The sequence below is a fragment of the Oncorhynchus clarkii genome, chromosome 7, assembly GCF_045791955.1.
Source record: "Oncorhynchus clarkii lewisi isolate Uvic-CL-2024 chromosome 7, UVic_Ocla_1.0, whole genome shotgun sequence".
Lineage (NCBI taxonomy): Eukaryota > Metazoa > Chordata > Actinopteri > Salmoniformes > Salmonidae > Oncorhynchus > Oncorhynchus clarkii.
The window spans coordinates 77082513-77106738 of NC_092153.1; the positions used below are offsets into that span (position 1 = coordinate 77082513).

General features: G+C 44.7%; 1 protein-coding gene across 1 annotated transcript in view; it reads left to right on the plus strand.

Moving 5' to 3' along the window:
• LOC139413867 (proto-oncogene tyrosine-protein kinase Src-like) overlaps positions 1-24226 on the plus strand; it is a 30268-nt gene that overhangs the window by 1635 nt on the left and 4407 nt on the right. The window contains exons 2-8 of the mRNA XM_071161695.1: positions 8040-8315; positions 16117-16216; positions 19251-19349; positions 20113-20216; positions 20677-20826; positions 23499-23654; positions 23887-24066. Of these exons, the coding sequence (XP_071017796.1) occupies positions 8048-8315; positions 16117-16216; positions 19251-19349; positions 20113-20216; positions 20677-20826; positions 23499-23654; positions 23887-24066 (1057 nt within the window). The 5' untranslated portion in view covers positions 8040-8047. The remainder of the gene's footprint in view (positions 1-8039; positions 8316-16116; positions 16217-19250; positions 19350-20112; positions 20217-20676; positions 20827-23498; positions 23655-23886; positions 24067-24226) is intronic.

Sequence of the window (24226 nt, forward strand, 5' to 3'; positions counted from 1 at the left end):
ATCACCTGGGTTTTCCCCTGACCGCACTCCTCCTGTACCCCACCCCGCTCCCCCTCTCCCTCCATTGTCTTTGCACAGCAATGGAGGAGAGAAGATTAGATGGGACAGGCCGATAAAACCTTGTTTTCTGGAGAGCTGAGGACTCTGGGACTGCGGAGACAGACACTACCATCTCCCGTCAAGCTTTTTTTATCATCCTTTAACGGGGACCACGAGACGACATCAAGGTGATTCTTGGTCCATTCTTAGCCTGCATCTTAAATGGCATTCTATTCCCTATATAGTGCACTAATTTTGACCAGAGCCCTGTGCCTTAGCCTATACGGAATAGGGTACCATTTGAGATAAACCCTGGCACATGCAAGCATTATTGCAATTGTTTATCACTGCCATATAACTGCAATTTTCTATGAACTAAGCCTCAATTTGGTGGCCAGGCTATATTTAGCAGAATTGTGGATTGTTCTGAGGATTGTGGATCTATTCGCCGTAGAGTAGTTGGGGAGGGGGTCTAAATATATCCCCATTTAGTGTTTGTTTTCGCTCCAAGGAACCGGGTAGACCTATGTCAGAATGAGGTGCACACACCGTTCTTTGTTTCAGATTAGTCTCTTTTGATTTTACCATCAGTCTCAAGTGAAAGTCCCCAACTGATTTCCTCAATGGAGCAGCAGGACATGTTGAAACCAAAGTAACCATAATTCCACATAACCATTGTACATGGGGCTTTTTTTAAATATTTTTTTACAGAATGTGCCTGGGCGTGTGCAGCACGTTACAATGCCTAGTGAAAGTCTACACACCCCTTACACTGTCAGATTTCGCTGCCTTCCATTCAATCTAAAAAGGGATTCACTTAGATATTTTTTCCCTACAGATCTACACATTTTCAAAGTGAAAGAAAATGATTGAAACATTTCTAAATGATTAAAAGTGAATACTTGGTGGAGGCGTCTGAAAATCCTGGGATATTCTACAGTGGGACAGTTATACATTTTGAATGCAAAAGACACCAGAGACAATGTGTGAATATTGCTGTCTAGCAATGATTCCCAACCAAATTTACTGAGCTTGAGGGCAATTCCACGGTAAAAAATGTTGAGACTCAGATGTTTCACTTTAAAATGTGTGTCAGGCAAAAACTATCGATTGCAAAGTTAAACAGACCATGCAACGCTATGCACAAAGAATACTTTAACACTTTTCCACTGACATTTTTACAAAAACAGAATGATGACACAAACAGGGGTTAAAATGTCTTCACCCTCAGGTGCCTGTTGGAGGATTCTGATTTTCCCACATTCTTACAGTCTTATGGTGAAAGTTCTGAGACTCAGGATTACAATCCCCTCTCCTTTCTCTCCCCTCTTTCCCCCTGTTTCTCTCTTCTTTCTTTCTCCTTCCTCACCCTCTCCCATCTCTCCTACCCCCTTCCCGCCCTCTCAATCTCTCTGAATGTGGGAACTAGGAACAAATCACATAGTCACAGATCCCGGTGTTCAAGCACTCTGGCTCCATATTAGGGGAAGGCGCTACTGGTTGCATTAGTTCCGTTGTTTACACACTGTGACAGGCTGCTAAGGGTGTGCTGTTCACAGTTTCCTCCTGGCAAAGAGCAGTCGTAGTCCCTTAAGAGGTTTCAACAGTCTCTCAGAACTCCTAAATGGCTTCCATCCCTCTTCTCCTCAAAACCCCCATTGCTAATGATTGGTGCCAGCAGAGCACAATATTGTACAACTTTCAGATATAAATATTTCTTTATTTTATTTAACCTTTATTTATCTAGGCAAGTCAGTTAAGAACAAATTCTTATTTACAATGACGGCCTAACCCGGAGGACGCTGGGCCAATTGTGCGGCGCCCTATGGGACTCCCAATCACGGCCAGTTGTGATACAGCCTCAAATCGAACCAGGGTCTGTAGTGACGGCTCTAGCACTGAGATGCGGTGTCCTAGACCGCTGTGCCACTTGAGAGCCCAAATACATTATGTAGAACAAACACGCTTCCCTTACATGTAAACAAAGGAATCACGTACGCTCTGTTTATGCCTACGCGGCCCAGGTGATGGCACTGAACAGGAGCATGGTTTTGTCCTGCTTCTCTACCCAATGCCCTTGCACAATCCCTCTCATTAATCTAAAGGGAATGGACTGGTGTAGGAACAATGGTGGGAACCCTCCAACTAATTATTGCACCAACCCAAAGTTTTTAAATCCATGACAAAGGAGTGTGCAAGTACACACCCAGGGAGAAGGGTATAGAATCGCAATACAACCCCAATGGGGTCATGGAAAAGGTTGTTTGAGGCTGCTGAGTACATTCTGTACCGCAGACTGCTCCAGCACTTCAGGTTGAAGTCAAAAGGGAAGAAACTCCATCTTGATTCTTCACCGTGGTCTCTCTCTCGTCTTCTAGTTACTTTTCAATAGATTTGTATGATACTGTGCTTGACTTTTGTCACTTTTGTAAAAAAAAACTGAAATTGAGCATTCCCCTGTTTCAAAACGTTTTCTCCCAATTTTGTTCTGAACGTAATGAGCCAGGTCAGGTGATGTCACTGTTTGAGCTAGCTACATTTCCACCGTTCTAGGACATTGGTACAGGATTTTGGCCCTGAATGTTTTGTCCAAATCCAGGCCTGTACACGAGCTAGCTAAGCTAGTTTACACCAATTAGTCCATTGGTACAGGCTTTTGCCCTGGGTGCTGTTTGGTCCAGGGCCCGGGCAATGCGCCAAGCTATCTTAACTAGTTAGCTACCACTATGCTAAGCTATTACATTGGTACAGACTTTAGACCCCAGCTGATGGTATTTTGTCCAGGGCCAGGCATGTGTACAGTATTTGTCCTTTTTGTCCCTCTGGTCCCATAATAACAGTGACTTGCAGCAGGAAGACCAGTCAGTACTAATATAATATAGCCCAGGCTCTGGCCAGCCTCATCGAACGCCCACTAACATTGAGCAGTCATCTACCCCCCCAGGTCTCTCTCTGTGTGACTAAGCAGCATGAAACTGAGGGAGACGTTAACCCCTTCACTGGGCTGGCTTTCATTCTGGCTCCGGATGAATCAAAGACACTCACGTCCACGCTCACTCACACACATACAGTAGGCATGCACGCTAGGGCCGGGACGATACCAGTATCTCCATATTATTTATATTTCTTTGAACCTTTATTTAACTAGGCAAGTCAGAACAAATTCTTATTTACAATGACGGCTTACCAGAAGGCAAAAGGCCTCCTGTGGGGACGGGAGCTAGGATTAAAAAAATAAAATAAAATATAGGACAAAAACACACACCACTACATAGAGACCTAAAATGACAACATAGCATGGCAGCAACACAACATGACAACAACATGGTAGCAACACAACATAGCAGCAGCACAACATGGTAGCAGCACAAAACATGGTACAAACATTATTGGGCACAGACAGCAGCACAAAGGGTAAGAAGGTAGAGCCAACAATATATCACGCGAAGCAGCCACAACTGTCAGTAAGAGTGTCCATGATTGAGTCTTGGAATGAAGAGATTGAGATTAAACTGTCCAGTTTGAGTGTTTGTTGCAGCTCGTTCCAGTCGCTAGCTGCAGCAAACTGAAAAGACGAGCGACCCAGGGATGTGTGTGCTTTGAGGACCTTTAACAGAATGTGACTGGCAGAATGGGTGTATGTGGAGGATGAGGGCAGCAGTAGATATCTCAGATAGGGGGGAGTGAGGCCTAAGGGTTTTATAAATAAGCATCAACCAGTGGGTCTTTTTTTTAATATATATATTTTTTTACCTTTATTTAACTAGGCAAGTCAGTTAAGAACAAATTCTTATTTTCAATGACGGCCTAGGAACAGTGGGTAGACTGCCTGTTCAGGGGCAGAACGACAGATTTGTACCTTGTCAGCTCGGGGGTTTGAACTTGCAACCTTCCGGTTGCGACGGGTATACAGAGATGACCAGTTTACAGAGGTGCATAGAGTGCAGGGATGTGTCCTATAAGGAGCACTGGTGGCAAATCTGATGGCCGAATTGTAAAGAGCATCTAGCCGCTCGAGAGCACCCTTACCTGCCGATCTATAAATTACGTCTGCGTAATCTAGCATGGGTAGAATGGTCATCTGAATCAGGGTTAGTTTGGCAGCTGGGGTGAAAGAGGAGCGATTACGAAAGAGGAAACCAAATCTAGATTTAACTTTAGCCTGCATCCTGATATGTGCTGAGAGAAGGACAGTGTACTCTCTAGCCATACTCCCAAGTACTTGTATGAGGTGACTACCTCAATCTTTAAACCCACAGAGGTAGTAATCACACCTGTGGGTAGAGGGGCATTCTTCTTACCAAACCACATGACCTTTGTTTTGGAGATGTTCAGAACAAGGTCAAGGGCAGAGAAATCTTTGTTGTAGAGCGTTTAACACAAAATCCACAGAGGGGCCAGCAGAGTTTAAGACAGAATCATGGCAAGGAAACAAAATACTTCTTTAGGAAATCAGCTCTAATGTTGGGAACAAGCATCATTATGTTGTCATCCGGAGTTAAATATATTTATTTTCCAAGCTATAGCACCCAATATTTACACACAACAGGTTTTTAAAGGTCCATAGAGTTTTGCTTGCTTCGTGGTTTCATTGAGTGCACACTTGCACACATTCCCTTCCACATATACAGATGCACACAACAGATTTACATACACACTGCCCTCAGAACAGCCTCCATTCTCCGGGGCATGGACTCTACAAGGTGTTGAAAGCGTTCCACAGGGATGCTGGCGCATGTTGTCTCCAATGCTTCCCACTGTTGTATCAAGGTGGCTGGATGTCCTTTGGTTGGTGGACCATTCTTGATACACACAGGAAACTGTTGAGCATGAAAAACCCAGCAGCGTTGCAGTTCTTGACACACTCAAACCGGTACGCCTGGCACCTATTACCATACCCCATTCAAAAGCACTTAAATCTTTTGTCTTACCCATTCACCCTAAGAATGGCACACACACACAATCCATGTCTCAAGGCTTAAAAATCCTTCTTTAACCTGTATCCTCCCCTTCATCTACACTGATTGAAGTGGATTTAACATATGACATCAATCAGGGATCATAGCTTTGAGCTGGATTGACCTGGTCAGTTTACGTCCTAATGTTTTGAACACTCAGTGGTGTATTTAAACCCCCAAAGCACAACACCTGACTGTGTCGAGGTCTTTTCACACTCATGGACAATGCAGCAACTCTCCCACATACTGTACACACCAGACACAACCTCACCCCCAGGTGCTGCAGCAACACTCCCACATACTGTACACACCAGACACAAACTCACCCCCAGGTGCTGCAGCAACACTCCCACATACTGTACACAGCAGACACAAACTCACCCCCAGGTGCTGCAGCAACACTCCCACATACTGTACACACCAGACACAAACTCACCCCCAGGTGCTGCAGCAACACTCCCACATACTGTACACACCAGACACAACCTCACCCCCAGGTGCTGCAGCAACACTCCCACATACTGTACACACCAGACACAAACTCACCCCCAGGTGCTGCAGCAACACTCCCACATACTGTACACACCAGACACAAACTCACCCCCAGGTGCTGCAGCAACACTCCCACATACTGTACACACCAGACACAACCTCACCCCCAGGTGCTGCAGCAACACTCCCACATACTGTACACACCAGACACAACCTCACCCCCAGGTGCTGCAGCAACACTCCCACATACTGTACACACCAGACACAACCTCACCCCCAGGTGCTGCAGCAACTCTCCCACATACTGTACACACCAGACACAACCTCACCCCCAGGTGCTGCAGCAACACTCCCACATACTGTACACACCAGACACAACCTCACCCCCAGGTGCTGCAGCAACACTCCCACATACTGTACACACCAGACACAACCTCACCCCCAGGTGCTGCAGCAACTCTCCCACATACTGTACACACCAGACACAACCTCACCCCCAGGTGCTGCAGCAACACTCCCACATACTGTACACACCAGACACAACCTCACCCCCAGGTGCTGCAGCAACACTCCCACATACTGTACACACCAGACACAACCTCACCCCCAGGTGCTGCAGCAACACTCCCACATACTGTACACACCAGACACAACCTCACCCCCAGGTGCTGCAGCAACACTCCCACATACTGTACACACCAGACACAACCTCACCCCCAGGTGCTGCAGCAACACTCCCACATACTGTACACACCAGACACAACCTCACCCCCAGGTGCTGCAGCAACACTCCCACATACTGTACACACCAGACACAACCTCACCCCCAGGTGCTGCAGCAACACTCCCACATACTGTACACACCAGACACAACCTCACCCCCAGGTGCTGCAGCAACACTCCCACATACTGTACACAGCAGACTCAACCCCAGATGCTACAGCACCTACCATCTCTAGTCCTTATTCAGCTATTCCTAGTTCCCCTGCTCCTTCCCCACCCACTGTTAGTCACACTCAGCCCTGTCTGTCTGTCAACACACACAAACATTATGTTCTTCTATCCTCGTGGGGACCTGAAATGTATTTCCATTCAAAATTACCCCAACGCTAACTCCTAATCCTAACCCCCTAACCCTAATTATAAACCTGACCCTAATTATAACCCTTAAACCTAACCCCTAAGCTTAAAATAGCCTTTGTACTCATGGAGAATCTTTCTTGTTTTACTACCCTTGTGAGGTAATTTGGGGATTTTAGGTCCACGCAAGGATAGAAGAAGCAACCCCCCCCGCACACACACACAGTCACAGTGAGTGTGTTGGAAACGAGATGTGAGAGACACGGGGTGTGTGTGTGTCAGAGCTTCTGTTCCCAGGGACAGACGAACAGCTGCTCACACACACACTAACTGCCACACACAACGGAACAAGCCGTGTGTGTGTGTGCGCGTGTATCATCTAGCTTGTAATAGGTTTCCATTGTGACTCATTCTGTTGTACAGAGGGAAGAATTTAACTGGTGTTTGTGTCCATGATTGTAACAGAGTCTGTAAGAATAGGATTCAATTTCAAATATAGGGGTGATAAACCAAATACTGTAGAATTACCGACGATGATAAAATTACTGTTGTCAATGTCGGCCAGGGCCAAAGTTTCCGCTCAGAGCTGTCATAAACTGTGTCTTATATTGTGTACATTGTAGATCTGTATTTATTTAATACCAGGTTGAATCAACATATTATATGACCTTGAATCTACAAACACCCGCCGCTGTCTGTTGACTTTTTCAAGGTGTCCTTTTAGAGTATTTGCCTTGTAAGCGGCTCCAGCAACTGAAACTGGAAGATCTCCAGGGAAACTCAATGAATGGACCCTGAATAGAGACTCAATAGCAGGGTCGTGTTCATAAGGTCACGTTTTAAAAATGTTTTGCAATGGAAAATGTGTGCCATATTGGACCAGGTAGTCCCTTTCAGACAGTTTTCTTCCATTTGGTTCCTAATGAACACCACCCTGCTGAATGATTCTACTGTTGCAGGGAAAGGGATGATATAGAACCAGACCTGGGTTCAAATACTATTTCAAATAACAATTACTTTTACATTATTTTTTTTTGTTGAAAATAAATATTTTAATGTATTTGGAAATACACTTGGAAAGTATTTTAAAATTCACTGACCCAAATACACTCCCATGCATTTAACCCATGTATTTCAAAATAGTATTTTAAATACAATTTGGGAGACTATTTGTTTTTTGTTTTACAAATAACCATTTAAATACTAAAATAAAAGTACTTATTTTGGGCTGTGTATTTGAAAATACTCAAAAAACACAGAAAAAACTATTTTAAATACCAGATACTCAAATACACATCAGGAAGAGATGGGTCTCTCCATCCAATCACCAGCTCGAGCTTGAGTGAATTCAATTCAGAGTTTGTATAGAATTGAATTGAGTGATTGTATTGAATCAAACAGGACTGAACTGCATTGAGCCAGATTGAAATGAATCCATTTGAGATTTTAATCAATGGTTATTTTTCTCAGGCCTGCTGATGGGGGCGGGCAAGAGCAAGCCCAAGGAGCCAGGCCAGCGCTCACTGAGTCTCGATGGCACCATTGGCACGGGCTCGGACAGTGGGCACCACCACCACCTCAACTCGACCCAGCAGACTCAGACCCCCAACAGGAGTCCCGCCGTAGGGGGCGCCAGGCATGGCCACCACCCCGGGAATGCTCCCACCAACACCCCTGAGCTGGCGCTGTTCGGTGGAGTAGACCACACGGGCAGTATCACCTCCCCTCACAGAGGACCACTGGCAGGTAGGTGGAGCAGGAAGTTCTTAGGCTGCATTCAGCAGGGGAAACGTTGTGGAACATTTAGATGGGCTGCGATTAGCATGGCAAAGCATTGTGGAATGTTCAGATGGAAATATGTTATGTAAAACAAACATGTTATTGTTCCACATTTCTTTGAATTACTTTTCAATAATAATTTTGGATACATATTACAAGTGTATGCCACAAATATATCCCCCCCAAAGTACAGTACCTTTCTATTGATTTTCTTTGAGGAGATCCAAAATGTCATTATTCATTCCGGCTAAGGGCTGTTCTTATGCACGACGTGACGCGGAGTGCCTGGATGCATTCCAGGTGACTACCACATGGAGCTGGTTGAGAGAATGCCAAGAGTGTGCAAAGCTGTAATTAAGGCAAAGGGTGGCTTCTTTGAAGAATCTTAAAAATAAAATACATTTGGATTTCTTTAACACTTTTTTTGGTTACATGATTTCATGCAGTGGCAAAAAAAATTGTGAACCCTTTCTGCATAACATAAAATTTGATCTGATCTTCATCCAGGTCACAACAATAGACACACAGTCTGCTTAAACTAATAACACACAAACAATTATACGTTTGTCTTTATTGAACACACTGTGTAAACATTCACACTCGGGATGCAAAAAGTATGTGAACCCTTGGATTTATTAACTGGTTGAGCCTCCTTTGGCAGCAATAATCTCAACCAAATGTTTTCTGTAGTTGCGGATCAGACCTGCACAACGGTCAGGAGGAATTTGACCATTCCTCTTTACAAAACTGTTTTAGTTCAGCAATATTCTTGGGATGTCTGGTGTGAACTGCTCTCTTGAGGTCATGCCACAGCATCTCAAATCGGGTTGAGATCAGGACTATGACTGGGCCACTCCAGAAGTTGTATTTTCTTCTGTTGAAGCCATTCTGTTGTTGATTTACTTCTGTGTTTTGGGTCGTTGTCCTGTTGCATCACCCAACTTCTGTTGAGCTTCAATTGGTGGACAGATAGCCTTACATTCTCCTGCAAAATGTCTCGATAAACTTGGGAATAAACTTTTCTGTCGATGATAGCAAGCTGTCCAGGCCCTGAAGCAGCCCCAGGAAAAGCAGCCCCAAACCATGATGCTCCCTCCACCATATTTTACAGTTGGGATGAGGTTTTGATGTTGGTGTGCTGTGCCTTTTTTTCCCTCCACACATAGTGTTGTGTGTTCCTTCCAAACAACTCAACTCTAGTTTCATCTATCCACATAATATTTTGCCAGTAGCACTGTGGAACATCCAGGTCCACTTTTGCAAACTTCAGACGTGCAGCAATGTTTTGTTTGGACAGAAGTGGCTTCGTCCATGGTGTCCTCCCATGAACACCATTCTTGTTTAGTGTTTTACGTATCATTGACTCGTCAGAGATGTTAGCATGTTCCAGAGATTTATTTTAAGTCTTTAGCTGACACTCTAGGATTCTTCTTAACCTCCATTGACCATTGAGCACTCCTAGGGAGAGTAGCAACAGTGCTATACTTAATCCATTTATAGACAATTTTTCTTACCGTGGACTGATGAACATCAAGGCTTTTAGAGATACTTTTGTAGCCCTTTACAGCTTTATGCAAGTCAACAATTCTTAATCTTAGGTCTTCTGAGATCTCTTTTGTTTGAGGGATGGTTCACATCAGGCAATGCTCCTTGTGAATAACAAACTCAAATTTTGTGAGTTTTGTTTCAAAGGGCAAGGCAGCCCTAACCAACATCCCCAATCTCGTCGTATGGTTGTCTATTGTTGTGACTTCGATGAAGATCAGATCAAATTTGATGACCAATTTATGCAGAAATCCAGGTAATTCCAAAGGGTTCACATACTTTTTCTTGCCACTGTATGTCGTGAGGAGAACACACTGGAGTCATTTAGCCTTTGGTTGGAGTGGGCAATGTATACTGTAGTTGGAGCAAAACACCAGTCTCAACGTCAACAGTGAAGAGGCGACTCCGGGATGCTGGCCTTCTAGGCAGAGTTGCAAAAAAAAGCCATATCTCAGACTGGCCAATAAAAATAAAATATTAAGATGGGCAAAAGAACACAGACACTGGACAGAGGAACTCTGCCTAGAAGGCCTGCATCCCGGAATCGCCTCTTGACCGTTGACGTTGAGACTGATGTTTTGCGGGGACTATTTAATTAAGCTGCCATCTGAGGACTTGTGAGGCATCTGTTTCTCAAACTAGACACTCTAATGTACTTGTCCTCTTGCTCAGTTGTGCACTGGGGCCTCCCACTCTTTCTATTCTGGTTAGAGACAATTTGCTCTGTTCTGTGAAGGGAGTAGGACACAGCGTTGTACGAGATCTTCTGTTTCTTGGCAATTTCTCGCATGGAGTAGCCTTCATTTCTCAGAACAAGAATAGACTGACGTGTTTCAGGAGAAAGGTCATTGTTTCTTGCCATTTTAAGCCTGTAATCGAACCCACAAATGCTGATGCTCCAGATACTCAAATAGTCTAAAGAAAGCCAGTTTTATTGCTTCTTTAATCAGAACAACAGTTTTCAGCTGTGCTAACATAATTGCAAAAGGGTTTTCTAATGATCAATTAGCCTTTTAAAATGATAAACTTGGAATAGCTAACACAACGTGCCAATGGAACACAGGAGTGCTGGTTGCTGATAATGGCCCTCCGTACGCCTATGTAGATATTACATAAAGAAAATCTGCCGTTTCCAGCTACAATAGTCATTTACAATGTCTACACCCTATTTCTGATCAATTTGATGTTATTTTAATGGACAAAAAAATTAGCTTTTCTTTCAAAAACAAGGACATTTCGAAGTGACCCCAAACTTTTGAATGGTAGTGTGTGTGTATATATAACAAAAATATAAACACATGTAGTGTTGGTCCCATGTTTCATGAGCTGAAATGAAAGATCCCAGAAATGTTCCATACGCACATAAAGCTTATTTCTCTCAAATGTTTGACACAAATTTGTTTACATCCCTGGTAGTGAGCAAAGATAATCTGACGGGTGTGTCATATCAAGAAGCTGATTAAACAGCATGATCATTACACAGGTGCACCTTGTGCATGGGACAATAAAAGGCCAATCTAAAATGTGCAGTTTTGTCACACAACACAATGCCACAGATGTCTGAAGTTTTGAGCAAGCTTGCAATTGGCATGCTGTTTGCAGGAATGTCCACCAGAGCTGTTGCCAGATAGTTTAATGTTTATTTCTCTACCATAAGCCTCCTCTAAAGTCGTTTTAGAGAATTTAGCAGTACGTCCAACCGGCTTCGCAATAGCAGACCACGTGTAACCACGTCAGCCCAGGTTCTCCACATCTGGCTTCTTCACCTACGGGATCACCTGAGACCAGCCACCCGTACAGGTGATGAAAACTGTGGGTTTGCACAACCGAAGAATTTCCCTGAGATGGTCAGAAACCTATCTGTTTGCTGATAACAACATTGTGAACAGAGTGCCCCATGGTGGGGTTATGGTATGGGCAGGCATAAGCTATGAGCAACGAACACAATTGCATTTTATCGATGGCAATTTGAATGCACAGAAATACCGTGACGAGATTTTGAGGCCCATTGTCGTGCCATTCATCTGCCGCCATCACCTCATGTTTCAGCATGATAATACACAGCCCCATGTGGCAAGGATCTGTACACAATTCCTGGAAGTTAAAAATGTCCCAGTTCTTCCAGGGCCTGCAGGACCAGACATGTCACCCAATGAGCCTGTTTGGGATGCTCTGGATTGACGTGTTCGACAGCGTGTTCCAGTTCCCGGCAACATCCAGCAACCTTGCACTTCCGTTGAAGAGGAGTGGGACAACATTCCAGGGGCCACAATCAACAGCCTGATCAACTCTGCGAAGGAGATGTGTCGCACTGCATGAGGCAAAAGGTGGTCACACCAGGTACTGACTGGTTTTCTGAAGGTGGTCACACTTGATACTGACTGGTTTTCTGATCCACGCCTAAACTTAAAAAAGGTTATCTGTGACCAATAGATGCATATCTGTATTCCCAGTTATGTGAAATCCATAGATTAGGGCCTAATGGATTTATTTCAATTGACTGATTTCCTTATGAACTGTAACTCAGTAAAATCTTTGAAATTGTTTCATGTTGATTTTATATTTTTGTTCAGTGTAAATCACACAGCTGACCAAATTACGCAATATTTTAGTTCTGGGTTAACCACGATTATAAATAGCCAGGTTGTTCAGCTATATATGTACAAGCCACAGGAGGTTGGTGGCACCTTAATTGGGGAGAACGGGCTCGTGGTAATGACTGGAGCGGAATAGGTGGAATGGTATCAAATAAATGGTTTCCATGTGTTTGATGCCCTGCCATTTTCCCCGTTTCAGCCATTTATTATGAGCCGTCCTCCCCTCAGCAGCCCCCACTGGTACAAGCCTAGGACGAGAACCCCAACAAGGTCACGATAGGACACAACACAGTGGTCCTACTGATGATTGGTATTTTTTTACCTTTATTTAACTAGGCAAGTCAGTTAAGAACAACTTCTTATTTTCAATGATGGCCTAGGAACAGTGGGTTAACTGCCTGTTCAGGGGCAGAACGACAGATTTGTACCTTGTCAGCTCGGGATTTTGAACTTGCAACCTTCCGGTTACTAGTCCAACGCTCTAACCACTAGGCTACCCTGCCTCCCCAATATAGTTAGCTAGCCAGGCAGTTAACTGCAGTGCCCAACCACCTGAATATCAGCTATGATGCCCAATATGTGAATGTTTGTTTGTTTTAGCTACTATCACAATGCTGATTGCCTTTGATGGTAAAGCTTTCCATTTGGCTATTACCGTTAAGTGTATATTGTCTGTCTTGCATAAAATGTAAGTAATTGACACAAACAGCCATGTGATCACATTCAAACATGTTCTCATGTGGCATCTGCATTCTGATGGCAGCAGAGCTAGGAAGCAAGTGCTGCAAATGTTCTGCAGTCTGCAACAACTACAAGGAGGGGATTCAGGGGTTTATCACCGAGCACCCGGGATTTGTGGCTAACTGCCTGATTCACTATGTCTAGTCCTCTGTAGCTAAGTTGGTAGAGAATGGCTCTTGCAATGCCTGGATAGTGGCTTTGACTCCCAGGGCCACCTATACATAACAAATGTATGAACACATGACTTTAGGTTGCTTTGGATAAAAAAAAGTCTCTGCCAAAATTACAGTAATATTATTATAATACCAGTTTTTATGAGTTGGTGCACTATGACGAGAAGGTGAAGTAACTATAAACGAGTACGCTGTCAGTAATCAGTGAACACATTTTATTTCCCCTAGCTTTATGCTATAGTTGCAATATAGTGTCCTTTCTGGACCGACGTGGGTTTTATTCTCTTTCAGCACCTTCTAGTGTACTGGCGGTTTGTGTAGACTACTTCCTTTGGCGCAGGTTAGGAAGAGGAAACGGGGGTACCTTTCCCTCAAAAACCATTCCATTTATTCCATTCCAATGAGCCCGTCCTCCTATAGCTCATCCCACCAGCCTCCGCTAGTGTATTTGCAGCATCTGTTGACAGCGACTATTGAATTACAATAAATATAATGTACTAAGTTAGATTTTTGTGAAGACTGAAAAACATACAGGTATTGTTGAGATGGGAATGGTATGATCATGGAAAAACCTTCTTTAAGGCTACATCTGCTTGGAGTGCCAAGCCCGTCTCCAGGTAGTGCCAAGCCCATCTCCAGGGAGTGCCAAAACCGTCTCCAGGGAGTGCCAAGCCCGTGTCCAGGGAGTGCCAAGCACGTCTCCAGGGAGTGCCAAGCCCGTGTCCAGGGAGTGCCAAGCCCGTGTCCAGGGAGTGCCAAGCACGTCTCCAGGGAGTGCCAAGCCCGTCTCCAGGAGTGCCAAGCCCGTCTTCAGTTTGACTTTGAAGACTCTCACAGACCTGACATGACACTATAGTGTGTCTAGACCAGATGGTCAATCATTATTTTGCGTCTCCTGTAAAGTGATTGGTTGCACTTTCATTTCTGGGATTTTCTGCTGGCTTGAGTCCCCCCCCCCCCCCGGCATCTAATTTACCAATCAAAGATTGGGAAAGCTGAGAAACTATAGATGTTGTGACCGTCAAGGACATTAGGCAGCCCTAATGTCAATGCCGGTATCTCTTTCCAGGAAATGTACATTGGATTAGACAGCCCAATGTTTCCCGTAGTTGTTTTTATTTTGGCAGGGTGCAAAAGCCAACAATGTAATATTCTAAGATGTGAATGCCAAAACATTAAATTGAACTTAATTGAGACAAATATTTAAGTGTTGGCAACAGAGCTGATTATCCTACTGCCTATTTCAGTAGTTTCTCACATTCTTCTCTACAGATCCTTTCAAGCTCTGTCAGGCTAGATGGGGAGTGTCGCTGTACAACTATTTTCAGGTCTCTCCAGAAATGCACGATCAGGTTCAAGTCTGGGATCTGGCTGGGCCACTCAAGGACATTCAGAGACTTGTCTCGAAGCCACTCCTTAGCTGTGTGCTTAGCCTCGTTGTCCTATTGGAATGTGAACCTTCATCCCAGTCTGAGGTCCTGAGCGCTCTGGAGCAGGTTTTCATCAAGTATCTCTCTGTACTTTGCTCCGTTCATCTTTCCCTCGATCCTGACTAGTCTCCCAGTCCGTGCCGCTGAAAAACCTCCCCACAGCATGTTGCTGCCACCGCCATGCTTCATTGTAGGGATGGTGCCAGGTTACCTCCAGACGCGACGCTTGGCATTCAGGCAAAGCGTTTCATCAGAACAGAGCATCTTGTTTCTCATGGTCTAAGGGTCCTTTAGGTGCCTTTTGGCAAACTCCAAGTGGGCTGTCATGTCCCTTTTTACTGAGGAGTGGCTTCCGCCATGACCACTCTACCATAAAGAAAGGCCTGATTGGTGGAGTGCTACAGAGATGGTTGCCCTTCTGGAAGGTTCTCCCATTTCCACAGAGGAAGTCTGGAGCTCTGTCAGAGTGACCATCGGGTTCTTGGTCACCTCCCTGACCAAGGCCCTTCTCCCCCGATTGCTCAATTTGGTCGGGCGGCCAGCTCTAGGAAGAGTCTTAGTGGTTCCAAACTTCTTCCATTTAAGAGTGATGTAGGCCACTGTGTTCTTGGGGACCTTCAATGCTGCAGAATGTTTTGGTACCCTTCCCCAGATCTGTGCCTCGGCACAATCCAGTCTCTGAGCTCTACGGGCAATTCCCTCAACCTCATGACTTGGTTTTTGCTCTGACATGCACTGTCAACTGTGGGACCTAATATAGGTGTGTGTGTGTGTGTGTGTGTGTGTGTGTGTGTGTGTGTGTGTGTGTGTGTGTGTGTGTGTGTGTGTGTGTGTGTGTGTGTGTGTGTGTGTGTGTGTGTTCCTTTCCAAGTCATGTCCAATCAATTTAATTTATCACTGGTAGACTCCAGTCAAGTTGTAGAAACATTTCAAGGATGATCAATGGAAACAGGATGCACCTGAGCTCAATTTCGAGTCTCATAGTAAAGGGTCTGAATACTTATGTAAATAAGGTCTTTCTGTTTTTCACTTTGTCAGTATGGGGTATTGTGTGTAGATTGAGGAAAAAATATAATTTAATCAATTTTAGAATAAGCCTGTAACGTAACAAAGTATGTAAAATATCAAGAGGTCTGAATACACTCTGAAGGTACTCGTAGTTCTATATGAATATAGTGTATTACAAAAAGAGGATACTGTACTTTGGCTTAAGAGATGCCAATCCTCAGCTGCATGTGTGTGTGTGTGTGTGTGTGTGTGTGTGTGTGTGTCCATCCTGTAGGAGGTGTCACTACATTTGTGGCACTCTATGATTATGAATCACGGACTGCCTCAGACCTGACCTTCAAGAAAGGCGAGCGGCTGCAGATCATCAACAACACGTAAGGAGATGCCCACTCCATCGTCTCCCTGTTTAGATACTACATGTCCGCCATGTACTCTCACCTAGACACACACACTCATCCAGACGAAGACAAACCCAGACACACACCGTGTGGACACACAAGCATGCACACTGTACACACACAGTCACAGTGAGTGCCGACTTATTCATAATTCCTCGTTAGCCAAACCACACTGTCTGTCCCCTTTCTGTCGCCCCATCTGCTGTGTACAACATTACTACTAATGTTTTCAGATCTTACAAGGGCAACCTTGTCAGGTCATGTTCATTAGGCACCAAACGAAAGAAAACAAACTGAAACAGCGAGGCACTACTGCTGTAAAAATGTTTTCTGTTGCGTGCCCTAATGAACACAATCCTGATTCTAGCCCTTCTACTGTTGATTGGGTCTAATAGTTCAAGTTTGTCCTTTCCAAAAGCATCACTCTGACAGACACAAGCCAGTTTATTTCCAAAAAAGTATTTGTTCCATCACTGGGTATTTTGGATGCAACAGGAGAGAATACGTCATACCCAGATATGTCACCCAATGAGCCTATTTAGATACAACAGAGTTGGATTACAGGAAGACGGTTCACAGCTCACTATAGGAAGACATTTTAAAATGCACCGTTGCAAAACATATATTTCAGGTCAGGCCATGTGGGAGTTAGGTACAGGATGGTCTCTGCCTGTTTTACACACACACACACACACACACACACACACACACACACACACACACACACACACACACACAACACACACATACAGTCGAAGTTGGAAGTTTACATACACTGAGGTTGGAGTCATTAAAACTAGTTTTTCAACCAGTCCACAAATTTCTTGTTAACAAACTATAGTTTTGGCAAGTCGGTTAGGAAGTAATTTTTCCAACAGTTGTTTACAGACAGATTATTTCACTTATAATTCACTGTATCACAATTCCAGTGGGTCAGAAGTTTACATACACTAAGTTGACTGGGCCTTTAAACAGCTTGGAAAATTCCAGAAAATTATGTCATGGCTTTAGAAGCTTCTGATAGGCTAATTGACCTAATTTGAGTCAATTGGAGGTGTACCTGTGGATGTATTTCAAGGCCTACCTTCAAACTCAGTGACTCTTTGCTTGACATCATGCGAAAATCAAAAGAAATCAGCCAAGACCTCAGAAAAAATTGTAGACCTCCACAAGTCTGGTTCATCCTTGGAGCAATTTCCAAATGCCTGAAGGTACCACGTTCCTCTGTACAAACAATAGTACGCAAGTATAACCACCATGGGACCACGCAGCCATCACACCGCTCAGGAAGGAGACGTGTTCTGTCTCCTAGAGATGAAAGTACTTTGGTGTGAAAAATGCCAATCAATCCCAGAACAACAGCAAAGGACCTTGTGAAGATGCTGGAGGAAACGGGTACAAAAGTACCAATATCCAGAGTAAAACGAGTCCTATTTCGACATAACCTGAAAGGCCGCTCAGCAAGGAAGAAGCCACTGCTCCAAAACCGTCATAAAAAAGCCAGACTACGGTTTGCAACTGCACATGGGGACAAAGATCGTACTTTTTGGAGAAATGTCCTCTGGTCTGATGAAACAAAAATTGAACTGTTTGGCCATAATGACCATTGTTATGTTTGGAGGAAAAAGGGGGAGCCGAAGAACACCATCCCAACCGTGAAGCACTGGAGTAGCAGCATCATGTTCTGGGGGTGCTTTGCTGCAGGAGGGACTGGTGCACTTCACAAAGTAGATGGCATCATGAGGGGGAAAAAAGGATGTGGATATATTAAAGCAACATCTCAAGACATCAGTCAGGAAGTTAAAGTTTGGTCACAAATGGGTCTTCCAAATGGACAATGACCCCAAGCATACTTCCAAAGTTGTGGCAAAGTGGCTTAAGGACAACAAGGTCAAGGTATTGGAGTCCTGACCAATCCTATAGAAACTTTGTGGGCAAAACTGAAAGTGTGCGAGCAAGGAGGCCTACAAACCTGTCTCAGTTACACCATCTCTGTCAGGAGGAACGGGCCAAAATTCACCGGACTTATTGTGGGAAGCTTGTGGAAGGATACTCGAAACGTTTGACCCAAGTTAAACAATTTTAAAGGCAATGCTACCAAATACTAATTGAGTGTATGTAAACTTCTGACCCACTGGGAATGTGATGAAAGAAATAAAAGCTGAATAAATAAATAAAAGCTGAAAAGCTGAAATAAATCATTCTCTCTACTATTATTCTGACATTTCATATTCTTAAAATAAAGTGGTGATCCTAACTGAACCAAGACAGAGAATTTTTACTTGGATTAAATGTCAGGAATTGTGAAAAACTGATTTTAAATGTATTTGGCTCAGGTGTATGTAAACTTCTTACTTCAACTGTGAGTGTGTATATACATAATCACACACACACACAGTGTACCCACCGTTAGTTGTTGCTACTGTTCTATGGTCTGGTCTTGTGTGCTCTGCTGTTTGCTGCATTTCTTTCTGTGTGTTTTTGATGTTCTCTGCTGTCTGTTATTTCCCTCTCTCATGCTTCATGGTTTCTCTTAGGAGAAAGTACAGCTTCAGGTCAGTGAACTAATCCTTTCTGATCCCCCCCCTGTCTTAACTTCTCGTCACCTTTCCTCTTCCCGATCAACCCCGTTTTTCCTCAGTGTGCACTGAGGTGATGTGTGTCAGCTCAACCTACAACAAACCAAACCATTTGTGCTTATGAACTCAAAGGCAAAATGACAGTGTGTGAAGTACGTTTTGTCATTGTTTTCCCTTGGTTTCCCTGTTTTTTAAATGATTATTTAGTCAAGAGAGGTTAAGATCTTTTTTGATCCTATGAATGTCATGGTGTGAACACAGTGTCCTCCACTGGTTTACTCCCAGGGCTGTTTTTAGGCTTCAACCACAGTCAAATGTGTCTATCTGATGTGAGTGACCAGTTAGTACTCTGAATGAACCCAGGGAGGGCTTCTGGTTGTCCAAGTCAATAACCCTGTCATCACCTCCTTCTCTCCTCTGTCTCGCTGCAGGGAAGGGGACTGGTGGCTGGCTCGGTCTCTGACTACCGGAGAAAGCGGTTACATCCCCAGCAACTATGTGGCCCCCTCTGACTCCATTCAAGCAGAAGAGTACATCAACTTTTCTTTTTGTTTTTTTCATCTCGATCTTTCCTGTTTTTATCGAGTTATAAAATGTAGACTTTTTTTTGGAAACAGCCGTGGGTTTGGAATGCTGAGATGGAGCTAGGGTTGCAAAATGCTGCTAACTTTGCCTATATTCCCAGTTTTTCCAGAAATTTTGGTTGGCAGATTCCTGGAATCAGAAAGAAATGTGGAATCCTCCAACCAGGATTTCTGGAAAAACCTGGGAATTTTGTTACTAGAATGTTGCAACCCTAGAAGAAGCAGCATGGCGTCCAGCTTTAATAACATTGGCCAAACTCTCTCTAAGATGTATGATTATGGACAAACCCATCTGGATAGTAAAATACCCTGTTCTCAGATGTACTTCAGATGTACTTCAGTGGTGCTCCATAATGATATTAAAGGGACAGTTTCCCTCCAAAATCACAGTTTGTTAGGCATTTTCATTTCTCAAAAGTGGCCTTCTGATGGCATAACTCCATGTCCCAGGCCATCTGTTTTGTAGATCCACCTATATGCCACAATCAAAAATATGTTGGACAAGATAAGCACTGCATAATTTCCCCACAAAATGTATGTGCTAATAAAGCTGGATCCACACAATACCACTGGAGCGTGGACTCGTCGACGTGACACTTGTTTTGGGGTCTGAATACGTGACCCCACTATGATTTTGGAGTGCAATGCCACTTTGCTCAGTGGCAGGTTCTCACTGTTCTTTCTCACTCACTCTGGCCCACTTTCACAGGTGGTATTTTGGGAAAATAACTCGGCGCGACTCAGAGAGGCTCCTTTTGAGTTTACAGAACCGACGAGGCACCTTCCTGGTCCGAGAGAGCGAGACCACCAAGGGTGAGAAGAACCCCTCAGAGAGCGACAGAAATTTTAGACGTGGAGTAGAAGCACTGTTAGATTATTGTCAAATTCCTTGTTGAAGTTTCCTCTTTTTATTGTGAAGTAGTAAATTTGAACACGGAATGAACCCACCAAACGGTTGAAGAGGCACTTTGTCCCTCTCCCCCAAACAATGACGTAAATGCAGTGAAACGGACTTGTAGGTCCAGAGTTGAGTTTGAGGATAATGAGGTCATGTGGTGTAGTTTATGCTGTGAACATGCAGTGTGTGTAGTGTGGAACACTAGATGCGTAACTAGCTTGATTGGAGTATGACTACTACAGATGTCCAGGTGATCCATTCAAACTTGAAGTTAACTGGTTTTGACCCACACATTACTCCTTCCACACACACAGAAGCATAGAGATGATGCAGACAATGTATCAAATTATTTTGTAATTCTATTTTTCTGCACAGGAGCCTACTGCCTGTCCGTGTTGGACTACGACAACACCAAAGGTCTCAACGTCAAACATTACAAGATACGCAAGCTAGACAGCGGTGGTTTCTACATCACCTCACGCACCCAGTTCAGCAGCCTGCAGCAGCTGGTCTACCACTATCATAGTGAGTAAACCGCTCGTCTATTACTGTCGCGGAGAGTAACCAGCTGATCTATTACTGTCGCAGTGAGTAACCAACTGGTCTATTACTGTCGCAGTGAGTAACCAGCTGGTCTGTTACTGTCGCAGTGAGTAACCAACGGGTCTATTACTGTCGCAGTGAGTAACCAGCTGGTCTATTACTGTCGCAGTGAGTAACCAGCTGGTCTGTTACTGTAGCAGTGAGTAACCAGCTGGTCTGTTACTGTCGCAGTGAGTAACCAGCTGGTCTGTTACTGTCGCAGTGAGTAACCAACTGGTCTATTACTGTCGCAGTGAGTAACCAGCTGGTCTGTTACTGTCGCAGTGAGTAACCAGCTGGTCTGTTACTGTCACGGTGAGTAACCCGCTGGTCTGTTACTGTCGCAGTGAGTAACCAGCTGGTCTGTTACTGTCGCAGTGAGTAACCAGCTGGTCTGTTACTGTCATGGTGAGTAACCAACTGGTCTGTTACTGTCGCGGTGAGTAACCAACTGGGCTATTACTGTTGCAGTGAGTAACCAGCTGGTCTGTTACTGTCACGGTGAGTAACCAGCTGGTCTGTTACTGTCGCAGTGAGTAACCAGCTGGTCTGTTACTGTCACGGTGAGTAACCCGCTGGTATGTTACTGTCACGGTGAGTAACCCCCTGGTCTGTTACTGTCACGGTGAGTAACCAGCTGGTATGTTACTGTCACGGTGAGTAACCAGCTGGTCTGTTACTGTCACGGTGAGTAACCCCCTGGTATGTTACTGTCACGGTGAGTAACCCTCTGGTCTGTTACTGTCACGGTGAGTAACCCGCTGGTATGTTACTGTCACGGTGAGTAACCCGCTGGTCTGTTACTGTCACGGTGAGGAACCCGCTGGTCTGTTACTGTCACGGTGAGGAACCCGCTGGTCTGTTACTGTCACGGTGAGTAACCCCCTGGTATGTTACTGTCACGGTGAGTAACCCTCTGGTCTGTTACTGTCACGGTGAGTAACCCCCTGGTATGTTACTGTCACGATGAGTAACCAGCTGGTCTGTTACTGTAGCAGTGAGTAACCCCCTGGTATGTTACTGTCACGGTGAGTAACCCCCTGGTATGTTACTGTCACGGTGAGTAACCCCCTGGTCTGTTACTGTCACGGTGAGTAACACGCTGGTCTGTTACTGTCACGGTGAGTAACCCCCTGGTATGTTACTGTCACGGTGAGTAACCCCCTGGTATGTTACTGTCACGGTGAGTAACCAGCTGGTCTGTTACTGTAGCAGTGAGTAACCCCCTGGTATGTTACTGTCACGGTGAGTAACCCCCTGGTCTGTTACTGTCACGGTGAGTAACACGCTGGCCCGTTACTGTCTGTCGCAGTGAGTAACGTATTATAAGCACATCATTAGCACCTTATATGTTAATAGATGCTTACAAGCATGATTATTATACAGCCAGTAACACCAAACTTGAAGTGAATGTTTTGGTGTTTATTTGTTCATGTACTGTAATATGGTGTAAAGTCAAGGGCATGGTTTGAGCAATTCAGTCGTTCTGTTTCACAACCGTTTCCAATTAGTGTAAAGTGCAATGGCTATCTGTCTCCGGACTTGAACCCCATTGAAAACCTGTGGTTTGGATTGAAGAGGTACAGACTAAGGATATCAAGGTTCTGGAAAGATTCTGTATGGTGGAATGGTCCAAGATCTCTCCGAATGTGTTCTCCAACCTTAAACATTTTAGAAAAAGGCTCAGTTTTGTAATTCTTGCAAGGGGAGGTATAGTTTATATGTTAAACAAAATATTTTTCTATGATCAATTGTATTAATAAATATAATTCCCAAGGTTTTTTGCAAACAATATAGCTGAGTATTTTAATTATTTATTTTGTATTGTGATTTTTGCTCATTTTTATCAAGGCTGTCAATAATTTCCGACCCAACTATATATTTTAAATATATCATTTTTGATACATGGTATGCAGTGTCTTTGTCAATAATACATCAAAGTGAAACCGAATACAGACGACACAGACAGAATAACTCAATAAGAATATTGAACACACGTCTTTATTTGAAACTTTTTACCCCTTTTTCTCCCCAACTTCATGGTATCCAATTGGTAGTTAGTCTTTCCCATCGCTGCAACTCCGATACGGACTCAGGAGAGACAAAGGTCAAGAGTCATGCGTGCGCCAAAACACGAAACTGACAAGCCGCACTGCTTCTTGACACACTGCTCGCTTAACCCGGAAGCCAGCCGCACCAATGTGTCGGAGGAAACACCGTACACCTGGTGACCGATGTCAGCGTACATGCGCCCGGGCCCGCCACGAGTTGCTAGGGCTTGATGGGGACATCCCGGCCGGCCAAACCCTCCCCTAACCCGGATGACGCTGGGCCAATTGTGCGCCGCCTCATGGGTCTACCGATCGCGGCCGGCTGCGACACAGCCTGGGATCGAACCCGGGTCTGTAGTGACGCCTCTAGCACTGCGATGCAGTGCCTTAAGACAGCTGCGCCACTCGGGAGGCCAAACACATTTCTGACACTTGTCAGATGTGCCAATCTCTCAGAAAACCCAAAACAACTGTCTAGGTGGATAGTGTTAACAAGGGTGAACAGTTCCAGTTGTCTAGGCGGTGACCGTATGCCTCGCTCTGTCTTCCCGTACCGAACCACAGAGCATGCAGATGGACTGTGCCACTGTCTGACAGAGGTGTGTCCGATGCTGAAGCCTCAGACCCAGGGCCTGGCCCGCGACGCCTGGGAGATATCCCGGGAGTCCCTCCACCTCGACCTCAAACTGGGCCAGGGCTGCTTCGGAGAGGTCTGGATGGGTAAGACACACACACACACGCTGTTTTTTGAAGTATAGATGAATAATAAATAGTATTTTAACAGACACCTTTATTCCAACTTCATGTATTTCAACTATAACTTCATATAAGGACTGTGTAGTTAGTTGTGGCAGAAACGTAGGTCTGTTCCATGGGCTGTCCTGTGTACTCCTTTAGCTTCGTTGGCTAGGTACTCTGGGTACTCTGACCCATGGCTACTGTGTTTCTAAAGGGACATGGAATGGTACAACGCGGGTGGCCATCAAGACCCTGAAGACGGGTACCATGTCCCCAGAGGCCTTCCTCCAGGAAGCCCAGGTCATGAAGAAGCTGAGACACGAGAAACTGGTGCAGCTCTACGCCGTGGTGTCTGAGGAACCCATCTACATCGTCACCGAGTACATGAGCCAAGGTAACAGTAGAGCAATCATCATCATCATCATCATCACTGACTACATGGGCTGTGGTCCAGGCTGGTATTCACGTGTGTATGCGCACGCACACACACACACACACACACACACACACACACACACACACACACACACACACACACACACACACACACACAC